We start from the raw sequence: 21,034 nt of genomic DNA, 5'->3' as shown, positions 1-21,034 counted from the left end.
ATTATAAAAATTCCCTGTTACGATGTTTGAATCACATCTACATAATAGAATCTATCGATCGTAATAAAAAAAAATCAATATTGAGAGCCTGGCATAACTTGCGAGGTTACAAGATGTCATAAGGATATTTTATATGCATTTGCAAAGCGACAGTTTGTGCGTGAATCGTGATCTGAGCTTCGTGTGTGTATAGCTTGGGACAAGGGAAATTTCTGTGACATCCTTTACACTCCCTGTCAAGTTTGTTACAGCAGCTGTATTAACTGACGTCTGTTACGATTGCATGTCATATGGCTCAGTATATCCGGATCATTTCCAAATGATAAATTCCAGTTTTTCTATTTACTATCATATTTTATTCGAAAAATAAATTTCAAAAATAAAGTAAATATACTTTGAGATGAAAAAAAATTGCAATACATTGGAGATTGCCAACATGATTTATCCTACATTTTTCATGTTATATGAAACTGATGATGCTGAATCAACAAACGTAAACTTGCATGCCGTAATCAATAGTTAATCGTCTCTCAATAATAGAAATTTAATATGCTCCGATATCTTCTGCTGGGCATGCACCAACAACAGAAAGCTTGCAATAAGCTTCACTTTCGCGTTCAAATGTTTGTTGACTCGTAATAAAATTGTATATGATTGGAATTCAAATCAGAATTATTGTAGCTAATTATTATTATTATTTTCATCCATGGAAAATAGAAATTCCTCAACATGTGAATATTGATCATCTGCGAGCACAAAGAATCAATTGATTCCATGAAAATTTTCTGGGATATTTAATAAAAATGTAAATGCATTCATCTATATAATTTGATCATCAAAAAGGATAAGCAAAATTCTGATTATGAGATAAGACGACGTTAAAACTGTAGGATAATTTGTTAGTGATTTAATACGGAATTGTTTGCTCAGCTAAAATAATAATTGACCCAGAAAATATGAAAATATCAGCATGTAATTATAAATACTATATGTATATATTGATTGTAAGTTACATATTTTTAATTGTTAACAAACAAAAAACTTATTATTTTTAAAGATAACGACTTTGTAAGTTTTACTGAGGGAAGAAAATTATAATTAATTTTTCTTCTATTTTGTTCTTAAGTTTATATCTCTGACAGAATAATTATTGAATGGATATATTCACGCAAGTTTACTGAATAGTGTTCGCACTACGTCTGGCTACTCGGCGCCAGTCTGCACGCAAGACTTGGCAAACTTAAGAATTTGAGATCCTTTCAAGAAACATAAAGTGTTGAATAATAAAAAAAGAAAAGTAATTTAAAAGATAGCTAACTGCAAAAAGTAACATAAAAGTAATATTTTAAAAGGAAAAATAGTTTTCCTTTTACACCTGAACTTTCTGTTTCCTGTAAATGTTCTGACACTTAAAGTCTATGAAGTAAGATCGATATTTTAAGGGCTTATACAAAGGAGAAACGATCGCGTGGTTTTAATCACTCGAGTAGATAGTTATAGGAGAAAGGAAAACCTAGACCGCAATGGAGATAAATGTGCGTTTTGATACGATAACAAAAAATCAAAATAACTACCCGTAAAACATAGGGGGTTATTTTTAATTATCATTGTACGAATACAGTGAGCTTTATTTATTTGGTAGAAAGTATAGTCAAAATAAAAATATTTTCTTATTGATTCACTGGTTATTGTGATAGAAGAATTTCTATTAGTCATTGAATATTTATAATTTCTGTGGTAAATAATCAAACAATTAATTTTTCTACGCCATTTATGACTAAATTGTTTATCTACACATTTTTTTATTTTTTCAACAGAATAAAAAAAATAAGTCTCGAATAATTATGTTACCCATATAACATAAAACCTTCACTTATCACTGATGATGTATTTTGTACAGTATTTCAACCGTAGTATTATTAAAATACAGATGTAACATAATTATAAATAAAAATAAATAAATACTTATTTTAATTACATTCACAGAGTTATTTAAATAAATTTTATGAGTTAGCACAAATTATTATATGTATTAATATAAACTCCAAATTACATTTTTCTTTTTTTACTCATCCATTACCATTCATCCATTATCATTTAAATAATGTTATGTGCTACAATATGACATAATACTCCACAGAGTAATTTAAGAAATTCATAATTTTTAATTAAAAATTTTAGCTGAGATATCATTTAATAACTTTATATTTATTTTTTTAATGTAAAATAAAATAATAAATTACTCTAGAATAATTGAATAGTGTCTAGTCACTATCATGTGTTTTGCCAATGACGCTTTTACTTTAATTATACTTGTTGAGTTGTATGGATTATTTGCTTTGGTTCCAACATTGAAATTTCTGATATTTGATTTTGCAATTTATTGATTTTGTTACTTAAATAAAACATTAAATATTTGTATATCTCTAAATAATCAATTATTTTGTATTTCGTAACACTCAGTACTATAAATGTTATAAGCTTCATGAAATACAATTCCAAGTTAGATAACAATAAGTTTAGGAATAAGCTCTGCTTTGCTGCTTTGATTTCTGTGTATGCTTATTGTTAGAATCATGATTTTATAATGATAATAATCTTCAAATTTAGTGTGAGTTAATGAAGAAATAAATCATTCTGATAGAAACAACAAATAAAAGATTTAAGTGAAAAGTATAAGGCATACGAGAAATTAAAAAATATTAAATAAAAACTCAATTGCTTTTACTGAAAGAATTTCGAATAAGAGGATTCAGTATTATTTTATGATAACTGGCAGAATATTTGACGAAGAAACAGTCTTTCAAGTACTTATATGGGAAAAGGTAATATACTCAGAAATAACTATTGAAATTAAATTTTTTATTATACATTAGTTTCCGACGAAAACTTTAGGTTAAACTCATAAAAATGTGATTAAAGTAAATTATTAGATACTTGATTGTAAGATTTTTGCATAAATTATTTATGAACTTAATAATATTTGAAGAGAATATTGTTTCTTTAATTTTTATCACATATTTAATATTATTAATTTTTCTTTAATTAGTAAACTGATAACAAAATTAAAAAAATGAAGTTAAAAAATACCATAGATACTCAATATTTCTTAGTTCATCAGTTTATTTTTTGGAGTACTACGTTCAATAGCTTATTAAATGGAAGAAGAAACTCTATCATTAAAAAAAATTGGAGTCATAAAGTATCCAAGTAAAACAGTAGATTACTTTAAAACGTTTCGGAGCTTAAATAAAAATTAAATAAGAACTAAGAAATAAAGTGGTAAATAAATTTTGTAACATATAATTTAATTATTATTTAATAGATTACTAAATAAAAATAGATAGTATAAACTCATTAAATTAATTGAGATTGAAAACTTTACATTGAATGGTCGAAAAATGAAACTCTCAAGACTAAATAAGAAAAATCACGAAATTGAAAAAAAAGAAGGTAAATAAACAGCTTCTTGCTGTTTCATTTGAATCTGTTTTAGTCTGTTTCGCAAAGTTAAGACTAGAAACAAAGTGAAGAAATGTTTCTATACTCCGAAATTAGATTCTCGGAATTGTATCGAATTATAATCTTGTGACTCACCTTCCAGCGTTTCCTTCAGGCTTGACTTCGCCGTCCTGATAAACGTTCTAAATTGAACTTGATGTATCCGTCAGCTAGTCATTCTGAATGTTTTAAAAACGATATTCATCCACTTAACAACATAGTAAAAATTTTGCCACATTTACATTTGATTTTTTAGAACTCAAGTTGTGAAGCATTTTGATTACAAATGAAAGCTAAACATTGTAAACTTCAATTCACTTGTTAATAATATAGTAGACAAAATGTTTTGTTTACAAAAATTAACAAATTTATACACCATCCAACAAAAAACACTACGATCTACGCAGCTAAACGCAACACTTGTAAGCGCTTCACGGTCGCTACACTAACTGGCGGCTTTCCGTTTAATTTTGAACGAAACAAATCGGCGGCCAATCCATGACAACTCAACCACTACGCATGATTGAAATTCTACCAATCGTAATTTGATCAATTCCACGATATTTTTCATTATTTTTAATATTATTTGATTATTAATATTTATATTATTAACACAATTTAAATGGTAATGACTTTTCGCGAGGTAAAGTGCGAAAACACAACAGAGGAACGCGAGAGATCTGAATACAACAAAAGACAACGCTCATCTACCCTTTTGAATGTATCGCGCTTTGTTATTGGTCGAACGCTAACGAATAACAAACAGTAATACTTGATTAAAAAAACCAATCGCGATTCACCATTTAAAATTGAAAATAAGAGTCAGAATATTTAAATAGAAATTCTTTGAAATAATTACTAAATATTTTAACATTATAGATAGAGAAATTTGATAAAAGATGTTGGAATTAATAATAAAAAAGATTAATCGGTGTAGAATTTAATATAAAACATCTATATATTTCTAATGGAAATTCTAAATGAATAAAATAAAAAAATTACGTTTTAATAAAATTGCAATAAAATAAAAGACGATAGTCTATACAATCGAATAAAATCATTATCAATTAAACAGAAAGATATTTTATTTACTAAATTATCTAAAAAACATTCCATTTACAATTTTATCTAGTCTTTCATATAAAGTTTTATTCAGGATTGACGAAGTTATATTCCACCGTTGCAATCAACTGCTACGTTTAATTAAATTTATAGTAAATTGCAGTATGAATTGAAATGCAATTAAATAAACTCGAGTTTTTCAGTAGAAATAATGATTGATTTAATTATTCAAAACACTCAACGATAAAATATTGCGAAATATTATGTACATAAAAAACTATTTAATATTATTGACCCATAATATTTAAAATTTTGACAACCATTATGAGTATACAACAAAAATAAAAGTAAGTCTTAAGCGTAAATATTTAAAATTGAAATTTAATTTAAGTGTATTATATATTAAGAATATTTTACAATTATTTCCTTGACTATGCAACAATGTACATTGTTCATAAGTCAAATTGGCAAATTTGGGCAAGATTTTACAAAGTGTAGTCAAGTGAACAACCACAAAGCCATATGTTTACTATATTTGGCTCATTAACAAACTTTAGGCTTTGAGAGCTTGAAACTATGCCACTCCACTTTCATTAAATTGCTTTCATGTCACTAAAGTATAAAGTTCTCAATGATTCCATTCAGGAGTTGTGTCTGTCAATTAAATTAACATCAGACATTTAGATTTATAAATACCGACCATTTTATTTATTTTACAAAACTTTGATTTCATTATTCTTTGTACAAAATGTACGTATACATTTTCCTAAATTCATTGAGAAATTGATCAATCATCAACAGCCGTATAAAACAGATCAATTCATAAGAAACATTTTTTCTCATTAATTATAAAAAATATTCCATGTTAAACAAATCAATATAATTAATTTACCACTTTAGGTTTCCATCACTCCAATCAACAAATTTTTCCAATTAATATTTATATTTATATTTATTGAAAATTTATTCCATTCTATTTTCATATAAATTCTTTCGTGTATTCAATTCATTATTTATAATCGTTTCATTATAATTTTTAAAATTTCTCTTCAAAAAGGTGATCTTACATCGTGGCACACATTCTAAAAAACACAAATTATTTTTTTAAGAATGTAAGGCAGAATGGTAAATCATATTCATAAATTAATTTTTAAAAAAATCTATTATAATAATATATATAAAGAAAAAAGGTATCCTTTGAGCTGCATAATTCCGATCAAGAATGTAAATCACTAATTTGTATACATCAACACTTCATTTTTTCGATTTCAAGTCCAACAATTTCTGCTTTATAGAATTCACAGATATGCATTCATTATATGAAGTCAACACAATCACTACATCATTTTTAAAATGCAAACAATTATATTTATATTATTATGCTCAGTTCATTTGTCCAGCTAAAATTTCTTCTTGTTGTATTTTCTTACGATAATTATCCAATGTCACTTGTATTGTTTTTTCCGAATATCGGCAGTTTAATGCTCCACAAGTACACGTAAATGATTTATATTTTATTATCCAAAACTTTTCTCCATAATCAAAGCTAAAATAAAAAAAAATAAAAAAATACATTATTCATCTCCGAATGAATTTTTGTTAGAAACGACATTTAAATTAGTATTACTAATCAAAAGAAATAAATATTAAAAAACTCATTACATACCCAAGTTCTTCATCTGCTTCGATATCACGATTCGCAAAAAATGCTATTCTAGGGAAATGCAGATCTTGATGTTCAACATAAACACGAACTGGGAGTAAATTGGGAGCACATGAATGATTGATAAATCGTGCTAAATTTCCGTAACGTCTTGCATCAATGCAGTAAGTTTCTCCATCCTACAAAAAGATTAAATTGAAAAATTGATGGTTCAATCAAAGTGGAGATGCGTAAACCTCATTTTTTATAGGTCAACAGTTGATGCTTACTCTATTATCTAAATCGAAAAGATAAGAATCATCTTCACGGTGATCTGCTTCGGAGTCCGAGATTATTTCTCCAACGTATTCACAAACATAAGTTCCTTTTGGAACATGTCTCAATGTTTTTAAGCCCCAACCTTTTCCTTTTGTTCTAAACAACTGGAATCGTTGTGTTAAACCATGCTGCACTACACGATTATTACATGTAATGCGATTACAAGCACAAGCTGGGTTACATTCAAATAACATTGGTGGATCTAAAAGATTGAAAAAATTTTTTACTTAATTTATTTGCATAAAAGTTTCTTTTTAATTAATCGCTAAAAAATTTAGTAATTTAAATTTTTATTAAATAATGAATTTTACCAGAATAATTAAACTCAGGAATCAGCTTTCCTTCCTCATCATACCAACATCTTAAACTAATATTGCCACATAAACATTTCTCCGAGCTGCAGTTATCTTCACAATGACATGATTGGAGGGATGTTATAGTACGATCAATTTTAATATTACTCGTGAAACAATTTTCAATGACATATAAGAAGTCAGTAGGTTTTTCTTCTGAATCGAATCCATTAACACATTGAATAGGATTAGTTTCTTTTCCTCGAGAAATATCATTACTGAGAATCTTAGTAGTCTTTTCCCACATGCTTTCCGATAATTCAATGACTCTTGCGTTCAATCGAAGTGCTGCCATTGTGTCACCGTCAGTCGTACAACAGTTGATTGCTGTTTCTCCTGCCGCATTTGTCTCAGATACTTTAGCACCTCGTGCTAATAGCAACACACTCACTGCATACTGATCTTGTCTTGCAGCAATGTGTAACGGAGTGTCTCCATGAACATTAACAGCGTTAACATCACATCCCTCATTTAACAACATCTCCGTAATTTCCGAGCTTCCACTGTAAGCACTCCAATGTAATGCTATATTTTGTTCTGCATCTCTGATTAGAGGATCGCATTTCTTTTCTAAAAGAAATCGAGCAACTTCAGTGTGACAGAACTCGCAAGCCCAAATTAAACTAGTCCATCCACCATCATCAACAGAATCTGAAATAGAAATAGGTATTTTATTTAAGTGGTTAGCAAATGAGACATTTGTTTACATTTTCATTTTTTAAAATCTACATTAATAAATTAATTTATATCTTTTAATTAAAATATAATTTATTCAAGTAATTAGGTTTCACGTGTTGTAACTTCAATTTGAAATTCAATAATGATATGGACAATTTATTAATTGTTGTAGTAAAATCAATGATAAGATAATATAATTTATAATTCAATATCTAACAAATTATTAAATGTATTTTTCCATATTTACACTACTCATTTATAGTTATTGTTGTTAGTGTATAATCTATGTAAATGAGAAAACCTGTTTGTTTGTATGTTTGTACATAACTTTGAATATCTGAACAAAGCCACTGGCCCAGTTTTTGAAACGCTTTCGCTTATAAAAAGATTATACTTTCAAACAGAACATAGAATAAGAACATTCATTCATGAGAATTTTAAATGTAATCCTTCAAGATATCGTAGAATGGATTAATAGCAACAAATAAGAGTAAGAAAAATTGAACCGATTCATTTTCAATTGAAAATATTTCTGTAACAGATTCAAGCAGTCTTTTATTCAAATTACTCCATTCTTACCGACTAAAGTTCGAGGTACTTTGCATTCTGTTAAAATAATTTTGCAAGCATCAAGATGTCCTGACTTAGCTGCCATGTGGAGAGCGGTCATTCCATCTTCACCCTTTAAAGTCACATCTGCCCCAACTCTGACTAAATACCGAACAACATCTGTTCTTCCTTCCGTGGCTGCCAACATCAATGGTGTGAGTTGATTTTTATCCATTACATCTAACTGTGCTCCGGCTTGGATAAGAACATGAACACAGCCTAAGTGACCTTTATCAGCTGCTATGTGAAGTCCTGTTCGTTGTGAATATTCTCGGAATATATGATTTGCATTGAATCCGCAAGCTTGAAAAGATAGTTGTTCATCATAATTCAATGAATAAATGTTAACGATTAAAAGTTGTTACGAAAGAAAACTTACTTAACACATTAACTAATTTTTCTAGATCTCCATTTTTTACTGAAGTATAAAGGCTCATCATTGTATACCGTTCAGGTCTATCCGAATTTAATGTAGGCGGAGGTATTCTAATGTCTTCAGGCTTTACTAATGGACTTGGTGGACGTTCAGCCAGCTTTGTATTATCACCTTTTCCTGGTAAAGTCATCTTAGCTGATGGTAATTTTGAGAATTTTCTACGTGTAGGTATATAGACTGGTTTTCTTGATCCCGTCATTGAAATCAAGACATCATATGTAGAACTTTCATTAGCACAGTGTGGACACGCAGGTTTTTTATTAATAAACACTTCACAATCTCGATGAAATTGATGGCCGTTACTGCATTGAACAAATTTACCTTGGGTACAGAAAAGACCACACGATGGACAGCAATTGTGTCGTAAAAGACGCTCTTTATGAGTTCGACAAAGAATTATAAATGGAACTCTAGTGCTAGGACGTCTCATGGCAACGTCATTTGAATCCACTTCATTCGAACACCCGATTAACCGGTTATCAATTGAATCTATTGCTGTACAAAATAATGGAGCGCCTGAGCCAGTTATTGTCACATATAATTGAGATCTGACTTGGCAGAGACAAAGCATAGATTGTTCATAAGTCTGTAAAGAAAGCAAAATGGCAAGTGATGACAATTTTAAAAGTTTAAAAATATAAAAAAAGGTAATAGAATCAAATTTGTTCTAGAGAATAATATCGTACTTCACTAAATATTGCAGTTGATTCTGGTTTTGAAGCTTGACCTTCAGCAGGACTTGGACTAGGAACCATACTTCTTCGGGTTCTTTTTAAGGGAATATTGTACTCTGAAACATGATTTAATTTATTATTAAATAAAAGTAGTGAATAATTCAAAGACGTATATTATTTAGATGAGATAGATAAATTTAAATTTACAGAACACAGATAAATCGATGTGCTCGAAAAAGATAAAAGAATTGGATATAGTCAAAGAATTTTTTAAAAATAGAAACTCATATTTAGAAAAAAAAAGTATTTGAAATAACTGCTTACCTTCAGGATAATCGTTATTTTTACCAGCTTCAGCTGTAGATGAAGATCCATCTAAAAAATAGGTTAGGATATAAAACGTTGTTTCAAAAAAACAAAAAAGATTGTTGTCAAAACATTAAAATCCTGATTTTATCATTGACCAGTATCTAACCTTGTTTCAAAATTACTTGAACTTTTTTACTTTTCTATGAACTTGATTTTTGGAGATGACTATAAAAGAATGATTATGAATATTCATTCATTGATTCCATAATGCAATATGACTTTAAATAAAACATTTAATGACATAGTATTAAAATTACCTTCAAAAGAATCAGTCTTTATCACTTTTCTAGCTAATTGAACACTATTCCTTGGTCTTCCACGATCTTTTTTTCGACTAGTTGCTGGTTTTAGGAAAGGTTTATCACCATCAACAGGCGAGTTTTCATCTCCATCAGCTACCTTTGACTGTGTTTCCGCATTTTTTATCATTGGAGACAACTTTGGCATTCCTTCATAGTCAATTACAGACCTTTTTGAAATGTCTAGGTTATCAGTTGTAGTATTGTCTCCAGGACTGGTGTTTTTAGAGCTATCAACAAAGGAATTGCTGTCAGAATTATAGCTATTATTGTATTCAACATAAGAATTTGATGTTGTTTTAGTTTCCTTGACGAGAGTTTTTTTCGGTCTTCCAGGTTTTGTATATTTTCTTTTTTTGTTTTCCTCAGTGGAATATTTTTTTTCTTTTCTAGCTATAGCACTCTCTAATACTGTACTTTTTATAGATTCTTTACAAAGTCTTCTAGCAGAACGTTTTGGTCCTGGAGTTTCTTCATTTGAATCACTAAATGCTCGAAGTCTTGTTCTACTTCTTCGTTTCCTTGTTGCAGATTCTGTATTTTGATCAGTTACATTTTTAGTAGTATCGTTCTCTTCTTTTTTTTCATCTTCTTTTTGAGGTTCACTTTCACTTGGAGTTGTTGATTCAGGCATCTTTGTACTCTCTGGTACAACTTCTGTTTCTTGACTTTGATTATTGCTCGATTTATCTAAGTTAACCTCTTCATCATTTCTACCTTCTTCAGTATCAGATTTTTCTACCACATCCGAATGATCATCTGAATGTTCAATTTTTACAGAAACACCACCTAGATGATCACAATTCCCCAATTCATCTGGAACAAGACTCAAGTTTGATGCACAGCTTGATATTTTTGTTTTTCGCCCATCACCAGTTGTTTCATCAATTGTTCTAAAAGTTAGTACAATTCGTGGAATGTTTCCATCCTTTTTCATGGCTTCTTGCGGTTTGGTAATAGTTTCTACTTCTTTTGAAGTTTCATCTACTTCAATTGGCTTGTCATTAATTTCTTCATCGTTTTCTTTTGTTTCTTCAACAGAGTTTTCATCAACAACATTGTCTTTTTGGAGTTCTGGTTCAGATATTTTCTCTGATGTTTTTAATTCACCCTCTGGTTTAGAAACTTTTGATTCAGACTTTTCATGTTCATTAGTTTTATTGGGATTTATTAATGTCTTGTTAAACTCATTAGTCATTCCTTCAAGTATTTGTTGAATACTAACATTGTCTTCAACTGTATTGGTCGCCATATCTTCATCTTCGCCCTCTTCTTCCTGGCAACCCTCGATCACAGCACTTTCTTTACAATTTTCTTCCGACATATTGTTTGTTTACACTTATAAAAAATTATTATTATTTTGTTTTACTCCAATTTTGAACATTACCTAAATTTTTTACTTTGAACAATGGCAATTGTTGATGTAATATTTATATAAATCGGTGTTAGACAACCATGGTCTTCAGGAATAAATGCAAAATATCTCAATATTTACAATTTTTTTGCTTTTTAACTTAACCTCAACACCATCTAGTATCGTCACAATTGTGACAAATTTGTTGACAAGTAAAAAATAGTTTTAAATAATTTTATAAACAAAAATCGGGATCGTTTTCGAAGTTTTTAGGAGAAAACTTTTCCTAAACTCGCGTGCCCCGTCAACGACCGGAGGCCATATTGATTTCTCAGGGACGGGCCGATCCAAACGATGTATTTATATTTTTACATATAAATACTCAATTCCATATAATACTCCATTCTATAATTATTACAATATGTAGAATTTACTGAAAAAAATGGAAAAAAATTTAATAAATATTTTTTAGTAATTTTTTTTAACATTAGTCAATGAAATATTTAAATAATAAATTTTTTAATTTTTTATATCACTAATCATATGTAGTTTCCTTGCGCGCACCTACACGTCAAAGCAAAAAGATAATGAATTTCTTGCTGGTCAACGATACAGTATGTTCAATGTGGCATAGTTTAATAATACCAATTGATCCTGTTTTTTTTTAGACCTAGTTAAATTTATGTTCAGTAAAAATTGATCAACAATTCTATTGATTCCCAAGCACGTGTTTTTCACTTATTTAACGTTATTATTACGTAATAGCCAAAGTCATGTAGAAAAAAAGTAGGAAAATTCTTTAGAAAAAATTTATTTTTATTTATTTTAATCATTTTTTATAAATAAAGAAAAACAAGCACTAGATCCGATTCGTATAAATATAAGTTTATTTACATTGCAACAGATTTTTTCGTCACATGACAAAAGTTGTATTTAAGTTATTTTATGTTGTTTGTAAGAATATGCAATCTGACTGCAATCAATGAATCGTTAATTAAAATTAATTACAATTTTTTAGCTCTGCATCCGCAACGCTCTTTCAATTAAATAATATACAATTTATAATAATTCTTTTCATGATAATTCTTTTAATTAACTATATTTTTAATGCCCTAAGGGGCTTGTGCTTTAAAATTCTTGTTTCGCAAATTATATGCGATTATATTTTCACCCATTATAATTGTTTTTTACTTGTACAAAATTTTATATTTGAATATATTGCAATACAATCCCCCGATTATACTTTTGTTGATTTTCAATTACGCATAGAATATATAGAAAAAGATTCAGTCCAAGAAATGTAAAAATTTAACATGAATCTTACTAGTTGTGAGATAAATTCAAAATTACAGCGAAAGTCACACCAGAAACAAATAGTGCGAATATTAAAACACAATTACAATTATTTTTTAAAGCCAAGTCATTTTCTTTTTGTTTTTTTCTTTGTATTTGAATTCGTTAAAAAAGATTTCCACAAACTCTTACTTTTCACTTGATCCTTTTCCAAGTGATATAAAAAGTTGAGCGTCGTCATTGCGTAAAATATAAATATGCAACAATACAAGAGGCTTATAGATATCATTTCTTTCGCTTTTTATAAATCTAGATTGATTTTTGAGCAGCAAAGTACAATCAAATTATCTTCGATTCATTTGAATTTAGTTCACTTTCTCTTCGAGAATTTATTATGTTAATTTTGAATGTGGAAATGACTTTTAGTCTCTCGAAACACATGGAGGAGCTTTTTCAATAAGTAGCAAGGGATCATGTGCTGATTTTTCTGAATGGCATAAGAGTGCACGACAAACAGCAAATATCTCTTGCATATCATTATCTTATGGCACCAATGAGAGAATTAAGATGAGGCAACGATAACGGTGGGTTATGGAAGTGGAGGCCTTCTTTGAGGTTCAGGCGTATAATGAAGTCGTGCACGTACGTATTGAGGACTTCCAGGTACAGAATTGCTTTCAGAAAGCCTCCTTGGTGGCGGCTGAGGTGGAGAAGGTGAAATATATCTAAAATAAAATTCATTGATGAAATAAATATTGATTAAAAATGTCATATTAAAATAAATAATGACATAAAAAACTTACCTCCGAGAAAAAGATGGAGACGGCTGTTCAATTAAATTTTTCCTGAGAGCAAGAGGTGATTCTCCCCGACTATATCGAGGAGGTGGTTCTGGTGAAGAAGCACGGTCACCACCAAGTCTTAATCTAACATAAGAAGCAAAACGTTTTTTTGCTGATTCCTTTGAATTAGTTTCTACTTGGGTTGTTTTTGGTAAAGAATCCTGTTTCATTTGATGAGTAAAACGAGAAATCAATAATTGAGGACTTGAAGGACCATGAGAACCAACTGATGGTGGAGGTTCTGAAGGAAACCTTAAAAATAACAAAAAGTTTTTTAAGTCCTTTACAATCATAACAACCAGCACATGTATCTACTTTTTCTATTGATTTAACAAAATTTAGATAAATTTCATCATCAAAATTACGAATATTAATTTTATCACTTTAATTTTATTGTTAAAACATAATATAAAAGACAATATGCACTGAAAATATGCTTGAACGTTGATAAGAACTTATTATCATAATCCAAGCGAAAAATAATGTAAAGTAAATATTAATGAGATAATTAAAACCTAATTAGTAATACAATACCTTTTACGACTAATCATAGGACTTCCATAAATATCTTGTGAAGGTGAATGTGTTTGGTGCGGAGGATATTGTCCTAGTCTTTGTTGAACATAATACCTAGTGGTTTCACTAATGGGTTGAACGACACCCGGTGGATCAACATTTTCACGTCTCCATGGTGAATAGTCTCTAGAAAATGGACTCAAAGACCGAGCATTTTGTTGCCATCGATCCGTACTACCATCTCGCTCCTCTAATCGACTAGCATAAGGTTTAGACTCCGATAAATTGCCATCTGCTTTTATTATAAGAATTCTGACCATTAGAATAACGATTTTGGTCAGTATATTGTCGGTAGGGTGAATAAGATCGTACTGAATAATTCGAATCTTGATCACTTGATCTATTCGTTGGAGGTGAAAAAGGCCTCATCATATCTTTTTTTCTCCATGCATAAGGACTATAAGGAACATAAGCAGCCAATCCATTCTCTGAGCTTAATCGTTGATATATTGATGATATACTTGACTGATTCTGATGTTCTTTAGTTGCATTATTCTTTATATTTGAAGTCTCTGAATTATTTCGTAAATGAGCTGTTTGTTTAAGAGACACATGACCTGTACCTCGATGAAGTTGTGGTTCTTCTTTCAATCTGAAACTGAATTTCATGTATAAAAAATTCTATTTTTATATTCCCTTATTGTAAGACAACGTACAAAAATGCTAAAAAAGAATCCATTATAAGAATCCTAGAAAATTCCTGTATTTGACAAGAGTTAATGGAAGTTAGAACGTTAGTTATTCATGCAACAGAGGAGTAGAATAGAGATATACAGGGAAAATGGTATGAAAATCAATAGTGAAGATGATAAGAAAAAAAAAATAAGCAAAAAAATATATATATAATTTCAAAAAGAAACGATAATAACACAAAAAACGAACAATAATTTTAATAAATAAAAAAGATTGCTTACCATGAGTGGGGTTTGAAGGGTGGGGTGTGTAACAGGCACGTGCACAAACCAAACAACTCGAAATGAAAATCGGGCAGACTTTTTGGGTATTTTTCTCAGGTCTTTCATTTTTTGACTTTTTTGAGGGTTGCGGATTAGAAATTTTTTAAAATTTTTTCTTTTTTTTTTGTCTTATGGAATGTGTTGGACAGTATGTATTTATGTGATCAGAGGTGAGGAAGCGAAGATACTACGCTGCGCTGCCTCCCTCAAGCTCAACGCTGTAACACAATTTAACACGCACGCAAACGTTTAATTCGAATTGAACGAATGTTATTGTAGTACGTAAAATTGGCGTTTGATATTATCTAACTTTTTATCCGAATCATTAATGAATTATTTATAAAATCAAATTTATACTTTTTTAATTATTAAATATATAAAAATCGAGTATGTACAATTTTATTATTTTTTTTGTGTCGAGATACCCGGTTATTATAAAAAAAAATACCAAACCAAACATTATTTTATTAGTTAGGAATTTCATGCCATGTTTTTAAACTCTAACTAATCAACTTAAATTCGTTGGGTTTTCTCTAGAATATAAAAAAAAAAATTTTATCAACTAAATAATAATGTTTCAATAGATAAAAAAATACTAATATTCATTCTGCATTATTTTGAAAGAATAAGAAACGTTCTAAAAGAATTGAGATGAGCATTAAAGTCTTAAGATAACTTACTTAGGCTCCAGTTGTTGGATTACTCTACCAAGCCACTGACAGCCAGAGGTAGGCAACGATGGATTTGTATTATCTTCTGGAACGTCGTATTTCTTTATAAATGGATGTTCCATGAGTTTATGATATTTAGGCCGATGCTTATAGTTTTTTGTTAGGCAGCAAGCTACAAAAGATCTGAATTCTTTTGAAAAATGTGCGTCGGGAGGAAGAGCAGGTGGATCATCTTGAACTACCCTGCTCAAAACCTATCAGATAAAGTAAGAATAAATGAATAAATTACCAATTGAAAGCTAAACACTGAGGATAAAAAATCCGGTTTCTACCTCAAAATCAGTCTTGCAGTCTCGATAGGGAAAAACTCCAGTGGCTAATTCAACCAAAGTTATTCCCAAACTCCACACATCTGCTCTTATATCATAATCTGGTTTCGTTGGATCCGGAGGATCTATTCGCTCCGGCTATAAACAAATTAGACGTATTTTATATAGTTTATTTAAATAAATAAATGATATTAATATAACATTACGTTATTTTTAAAGGTCAAATGCCATAAATAATTACCGCCATATACGCTGCACATCCTGCACTTCTAGTCTTGGCTTTGCTATCTACTAACCGTCCAGAAATACCAAAATCACAAAGTTTTACTCCTCCCTGTTCATCGAGTAAAATATTACTAGGTTTAACATCTCTATGAATCACTCCGTGTTTCTCTTTCAGGTACGACAACGCTTTTACTGTCTGTAAGAATAAATTATATTCGTAAGTCAACATAAATTTTATTTATTTCAGTGAAATCACTATTAAATTAAGAGCATATTCAAAATGTTAACAGTCATTCACTTACAAAATCACATGTACGAAACACAACAGAATTAAGTATGATGTATCACTAAATACATTTTTCAAAAATTAACCATTGATGAATGAAATATAATTATACTCATTTAAATTTACATTCATCATTGTAGTATTGAGGTTAGAATATAAAGTTATCCATTTTTGAATACTCACTGCGACAGTAATTTTGCCTAAACAATCTTCAGGTATTGCTTGTCTACATTTTTTCAATAGTTTATCAAGACAAGTAGCCATAAGTTCCATACATATCCACACATCAGATTCAGTTATAAAACATCCTAAACACTGTACAATATAGGGACAATCGTGTGATTTGAGGACTACATCAAGATCCATAATTATCCTTTTATTTTCTTCGGCATTGCCAGAACGTCTCATTTGTTTAACTGCGATTACTACTCCACTAGGTTTATGTCTCATTTTTACGACATGGCCGCACGTACCATTACCAAGTTCACCCAAATGTTCTAAATCCTTCATTTCAGTCTGATATTTTTGACCATTTATAGTAAGAATACCATTCATCTTCATTATCTCCTGAAGTTTGGATTCAAACTCGCTGTCACACGTCTTTGGAGGCACTATCTGTATTGGCAAGTCTAATTGCCTTCTAGGTCTGGTTGGTGTTCCAACATCTCCAACTGTTTGGAAAATAATCAAGTATTATTGATTAGAATTTTCATTCTACTATTCTGATTATCACGATACATGAGTCTAATAACAAGATAAAATTTAAGATAAGACATTCCAAAAACACTTAATCACAGAAGACTATAATACTCCAAAATTTAATTGATCGTATAATTCAAGAATAAATTTATAAACAACATAAAGTATTCAAAGTTATGAAAGGATGAAAAAATATAGATAGTGGTAAATAATTGAATATAATCAACATAACCTGTTCGGAATTTAGAACAGGAAATTGATAAGGAAGGTTAAGTTATAAGGTTCAATAAAATTGGAGCTGGAAATAGAAAAAGTATTGAATACTTACGCTGCCGAGGTCTTCTAACGATCGGAGAAGACGTTGGAGCTGAGGATGACGGCTGGAAAGCCGTTCCTGGTTGAATATCATTCATCTGTCTGTCTCTATCCCTTGACTCTTTTTCAGCTTTGAGACGCTCCTGTAAATTTAATATTTTATTTTCTAACGTGCTTGACATTTTGTTGTTTCACGGTTTGTTCACACTGAGATATTTATTTGACAATTTTCACATCACTTTTCTGTGCCTGCTACCCCAATCTGCCCTTTTTGGCAGCATTGAGCACTAGCACAGTTTAGCCAGGCGAACCACTAACCAGAAATTAGTACAGAAAGGCACAGGAACAGCAGCGCCGTTGATCGTTGCGTCGTTTATTCACTTTTATTTCGCGCATGTCTTTTCAACTGTGTAATACAGCGTAATACACGATATCCTAGTGCTAGTGCATTCTCTTCAGCAACTAAGTTGACAAAATGCTTCTTGGAAAATGCGTGCTTTCGAAATCTCTGTGAGGATACGTGCAACAGAGACTAAGAAATCGTAGAGTTTCACCTGGAAACTCGCCAGAACCGAATATGGCTTTTCTTATAGACATGTTTCTGAACGCCTACTTAGCAATATCTTGCCAAATATCTTACATGACAATTCGACCTTATTAAAAAGGTTTATTAAATTCTGATTAAACTTAGATACATTATAAATTTAAATATAACAATTACATTTTTTTTCGGTTAATCATCTTTAAAATTTTATAATTTACAATCAATCAAAAATGATTTTCACTATTTTCATAGCATATTCGTTTTTTTTATCATCACCTCCAATTGAATTTTCATTCCGTGGTCAAACTGTTTTGCAAGTAAATTATTTACTATATTTAGTATAAAAAAGATTTGTTATTTCGCAATATAAACAAATTATAATATGCAAGTATAAAAAAACCACAAACAACAATTTGCAAATGTGGCATAATAATCCTTTCTTATAAATTTGAACAGGCTAATGGTATTAAGATTATAAAATTGATTCAATATAATTAATTCCTATGTTAAAATCCTGAGAAGCATTTTTCGTTTCGGAGATTTTATTTATGCATTGATTGATAAAGATGATAATTCGATAATTTATCAAAAGACTAGGAAGTATTTGAATTCGGTCATTGAAGAACAGCTGCATTAGCTGCTATACTTGGATTGTTAACCACTTCACCTAAACTCTCGAGTAACTCTTTTCTGTAATCATCAAAGTCTCCGTCGATCTCGTTGATTGTTTGATTTTCAATTACATAAAGACAACATTCAGTATCTCTGATAAGTCTTTCATCGTGAGATACTATAATAACACCACCTTTGTAATCATTTATAGCATCCGCAAGAGCATCAATTGATTCAATGTCGAGATTATTTGTCGGTTCATCAAGAATTACTACATCTGGTGCATTCAAACATAGTTCAGCAAGAGCTACTCGTGCCTTTTGTCCTCCAGACAGATCCTTCATTTTAATTGTATGAGCATGGGAGCTTAATCCAAATGTTCCTAATTGTTTTCTAGCTTTTTCATAAGGTAAATTAAAAAGACGCATTAAATATTCAGATGGAGTCTCTTCAGCAGTGAGATGTTCTCCGGAATGCTGATCGAATCTTCCTATTCGCTAAAATAAAAATATATTTTATGTAATTACATTTCTTTTTTTAGATGTAATTAAATTAATTAAACTTGATTACTTACTAGTCGATGATTGCGAATCAAGTCACCTTGTAAAGGTGTCAAATCACCTATTAAAAGTTTCAAAAAAGTAGATTTTCCAACACCATTAGGGCCAACGATTGCCACTCGAGAATTTAAATCTATACCAAAATCAACATCTATAAACAACGGTGGTTGTCCCGGATATCCAAATGTTACATCTATAACATTGAAAAATAAGGAAAATGAGAACTCATGAAGAAAAATAATAATATATTTAAATTTTTTAATTCTTACTGTGAAGTCCGAGAATAGGAGGTTGAAGGGGTGGTGGATCTGGAAAGCTAAATTTCACCACATACTCTCGAGGTTTTTGTAAAAGTTCTTGAGGGCCAGTATCATCCTCTTGCTTCTGTATTTTAGATCTATTCTTCTCTTGTTTCCTTGTCAAAGTTTCTTTTTGTTTTTTTTCTGCTTGCTTTTTACTCTGACCTGAAGCTTTCATTTCTTTCAAACGTTTCTCTTGCTTTTCATACGCTTTTATCATTTCTTTTCTTTTTTGTTCATACATCTTTTTGAACATACTGTAATTTCCACGGTAGTAGAAAAGCTTTTGTTGATCTAAATGAATGATATCTGTACAAACGTTATCCAAAAAACTTTGATCGTGAGATACAACAAGTAAGGTTTTTTTCCATCCTTGCAAATAGTTATCTAACCAAATAACAGCATTAAGATCCAAGTGGTTTGTCGGTTCATCAAGTAATAATAATGTAGGTTCTAAAAATAAAGCTCTTGCTAATGATACTCTCATTCTCCAACCTCCAGAAAAGTTTTTCGTTGCACGATCTTGCATTGCTTTACTAAATCCTAAACCAGCAAGGATTCTTCTGGCTCGAGGCTCTACTGAGTCAGCTCCGATAGCTTTTAATTCTTCATAAACCTAAAAAAATATTCGTAAAATAAATATCATAACAATTTGAGTGATATTTAAAAATGAAGAAGTTTACTTACTTCTTGTAATTTAGTTTGAATAGTTTCATCTCCATTTTCTGCTTGCTCTTCTAATTGTTTACATTCTTTCTGCAATTTTTTATACTTAACATCAGCGTTCAAAACAACTTCAACAGCTGGAGTATCGTCAGCTACAACTTCTTGCTCACAATATAATACGTCAATGTTTGGAGGAATTGCAAATGCTCGACTGGCAATATGACGCAGTAGAGTCGTTTTACCGTGTCTAAAATAGAATAAACAATAAATCACTAATTCTAAAAATTTGAATAATATTCCATTTGACCAAACGTACCCATTAGGACCTACAAGACCATATCGTCGTCCTTGCGCTATAAGTAAACTAGCGTTGGTAAATAATTCTTTACCCTTTGCTGCAATACTGAAATTTTCCACTTTAATATCAACTGCATGCTCCAACTGTTGAGCTCCACGTTGCTGAGTTTGACTTTGAGAAACTGTGAAATTTGAGTCTAATTCACTGTGACCCTGGCCCCCAGTTTTAGTCAACATTTCCATAGTTTTCTCATACTCTTGTTGTTTTTTGAGCTTTTTCTTTTCTTTATGGGTCAACTTTTTACCCGTTTCTTCGATTTCCATCTCGGGAATTTTGCTAGTGATATCTTTTAAATCTTTATCAGTTCTGGATGACATACTGGAGCACTAATTTTACACTCCTTATTACTTTCACTCATGCAATCCCGTAATACAAGATTGAGGTTCGGAACGATTCAGGCAACGTGCACGGTGGACACTGATGGAAAAAACTGTTATTGCCCTCTTGTGGTAGAATTTAGTTTTTTGTTATCGACTGTGGATTAATA

The 21,034-nt window shown here is 30.3% G+C and overlaps 3 protein-coding genes across 3 annotated transcripts; all 3 read right to left on the bottom strand.

Annotated features, from left to right (window-relative positions):
• Positions 1-4,922: 4,922 nt before the first annotated feature.
• Positions 4,923-11,840, bottom strand: G9a (histone-lysine N-methyltransferase G9a). Its single transcript, XM_035092407.1, has 9 exons — positions 9,921-11,840; positions 9,619-9,669; positions 9,307-9,410; positions 8,564-9,206; positions 8,155-8,487; positions 6,856-7,548; positions 6,496-6,746; positions 6,230-6,405; positions 4,923-6,109 (listed from the first exon to the last, which is right to left on the bottom strand). The coding sequence occupies exons 1-9, from the start codon at positions 11,284-11,286 to the stop codon at positions 5,947-5,949; spliced, it is 3,780 nt and encodes a 1,259-aa protein (XP_034948298.1). The 5' UTR covers positions 11,287-11,840; the 3' UTR covers positions 4,923-5,946.
• Positions 11,841-12,153: 313 nt separating this feature from the next.
• On the bottom strand, positions 12,154-17,690 carry LOC118072496 (dual specificity mitogen-activated protein kinase kinase hemipterous-like). The gene is given in 9 exon segments (XM_035092408.1): positions 12,154-13,334; positions 13,413-13,703; positions 13,986-14,267; positions 14,269-14,625; positions 15,664-15,908; positions 15,987-16,121; positions 16,225-16,404; positions 16,678-17,165; positions 17,522-17,690. Coding segments are annotated over 9 exon segments (2,283 nt in total). The 3' UTR covers positions 12,154-13,198.
• Positions 17,691-18,155: 465 nt separating this feature from the next.
• Positions 18,156-20,951, bottom strand: LOC118072497 (ATP-binding cassette sub-family F member 1). Its single transcript, XM_035092409.1, has 5 exons — positions 20,506-20,951; positions 20,211-20,436; positions 19,494-20,139; positions 19,239-19,417; positions 18,156-19,161 (listed from the first exon to the last, which is right to left on the bottom strand). Exons 1-5 carry the CDS (start codon positions 20,862-20,864, stop codon positions 18,667-18,669), a joined length of 1,905 nt encoding a protein of 634 aa, XP_034948300.1. The 5' UTR covers positions 20,865-20,951; the 3' UTR covers positions 18,156-18,666.
• Positions 20,952-21,034: the final 83 nt, after the last annotated feature.

The sequence above is a fragment of the Chelonus insularis genome, unplaced genomic scaffold (genome assembly GCF_013357705.1).
Source record: "Chelonus insularis isolate UGA/USDA-ARS -01 unplaced genomic scaffold, ASM1335770v1 contig_93_pilon, whole genome shotgun sequence".
NCBI classification, from domain to species: Eukaryota; Metazoa; Arthropoda; class Insecta; order Hymenoptera; family Braconidae; genus Chelonus; species Chelonus insularis.
The sequence above is the reverse complement of the archived record's forward strand: the minus strand, read 5'-3'. Positions and strand labels throughout refer to the sequence as shown.

What these genes read in the sequence shown, in the direction of transcription:
- G9a (XM_035092407.1), bottom strand. Translation starts at nt 11,286, where the DNA reads ATGTCGGAAGAAAATTGTAAAGAAAGTGCTGTGATCGAGGGTTGCCAG. An exon ending in AGTACCTCGAACTTTAGTCG is followed by an intron (nt 7,549 to 8,154) that starts GTAAGAATGGAG and finishes TTTCTATTTCAG; the next exon opens with ATTCTGTTGATGATGGTGGA. An exon ending in TCCTGAGTTTAATTATTCTG is followed by an intron (nt 6,747 to 6,855) that starts GTAAAATTCATT and finishes TCAATCTTTTAG; the next exon opens with ATCCACCAATGTTATTTGAA.
- LOC118072497 (XM_035092409.1), bottom strand. Translation starts at nt 20,864, where the DNA reads ATGTCATCCAGAACTGATAAAGATTTAAAAGATATCACTAGCAAAATT. An exon ending in GGTCTTGTAGGTCCTAATGG is followed by an intron (nt 20,437 to 20,505) that starts GTACGTTTGGTC and finishes ATTCTATTTTAG; the next exon opens with ACACGGTAAAACGACTCTAC. An exon ending in TGATTCGCAATCATCGACTA is followed by an intron (nt 19,162 to 19,238) that starts GTAAGTAATCAA and finishes TTTTTATTTTAG; the next exon opens with CGAATAGGAAGATTCGATCA.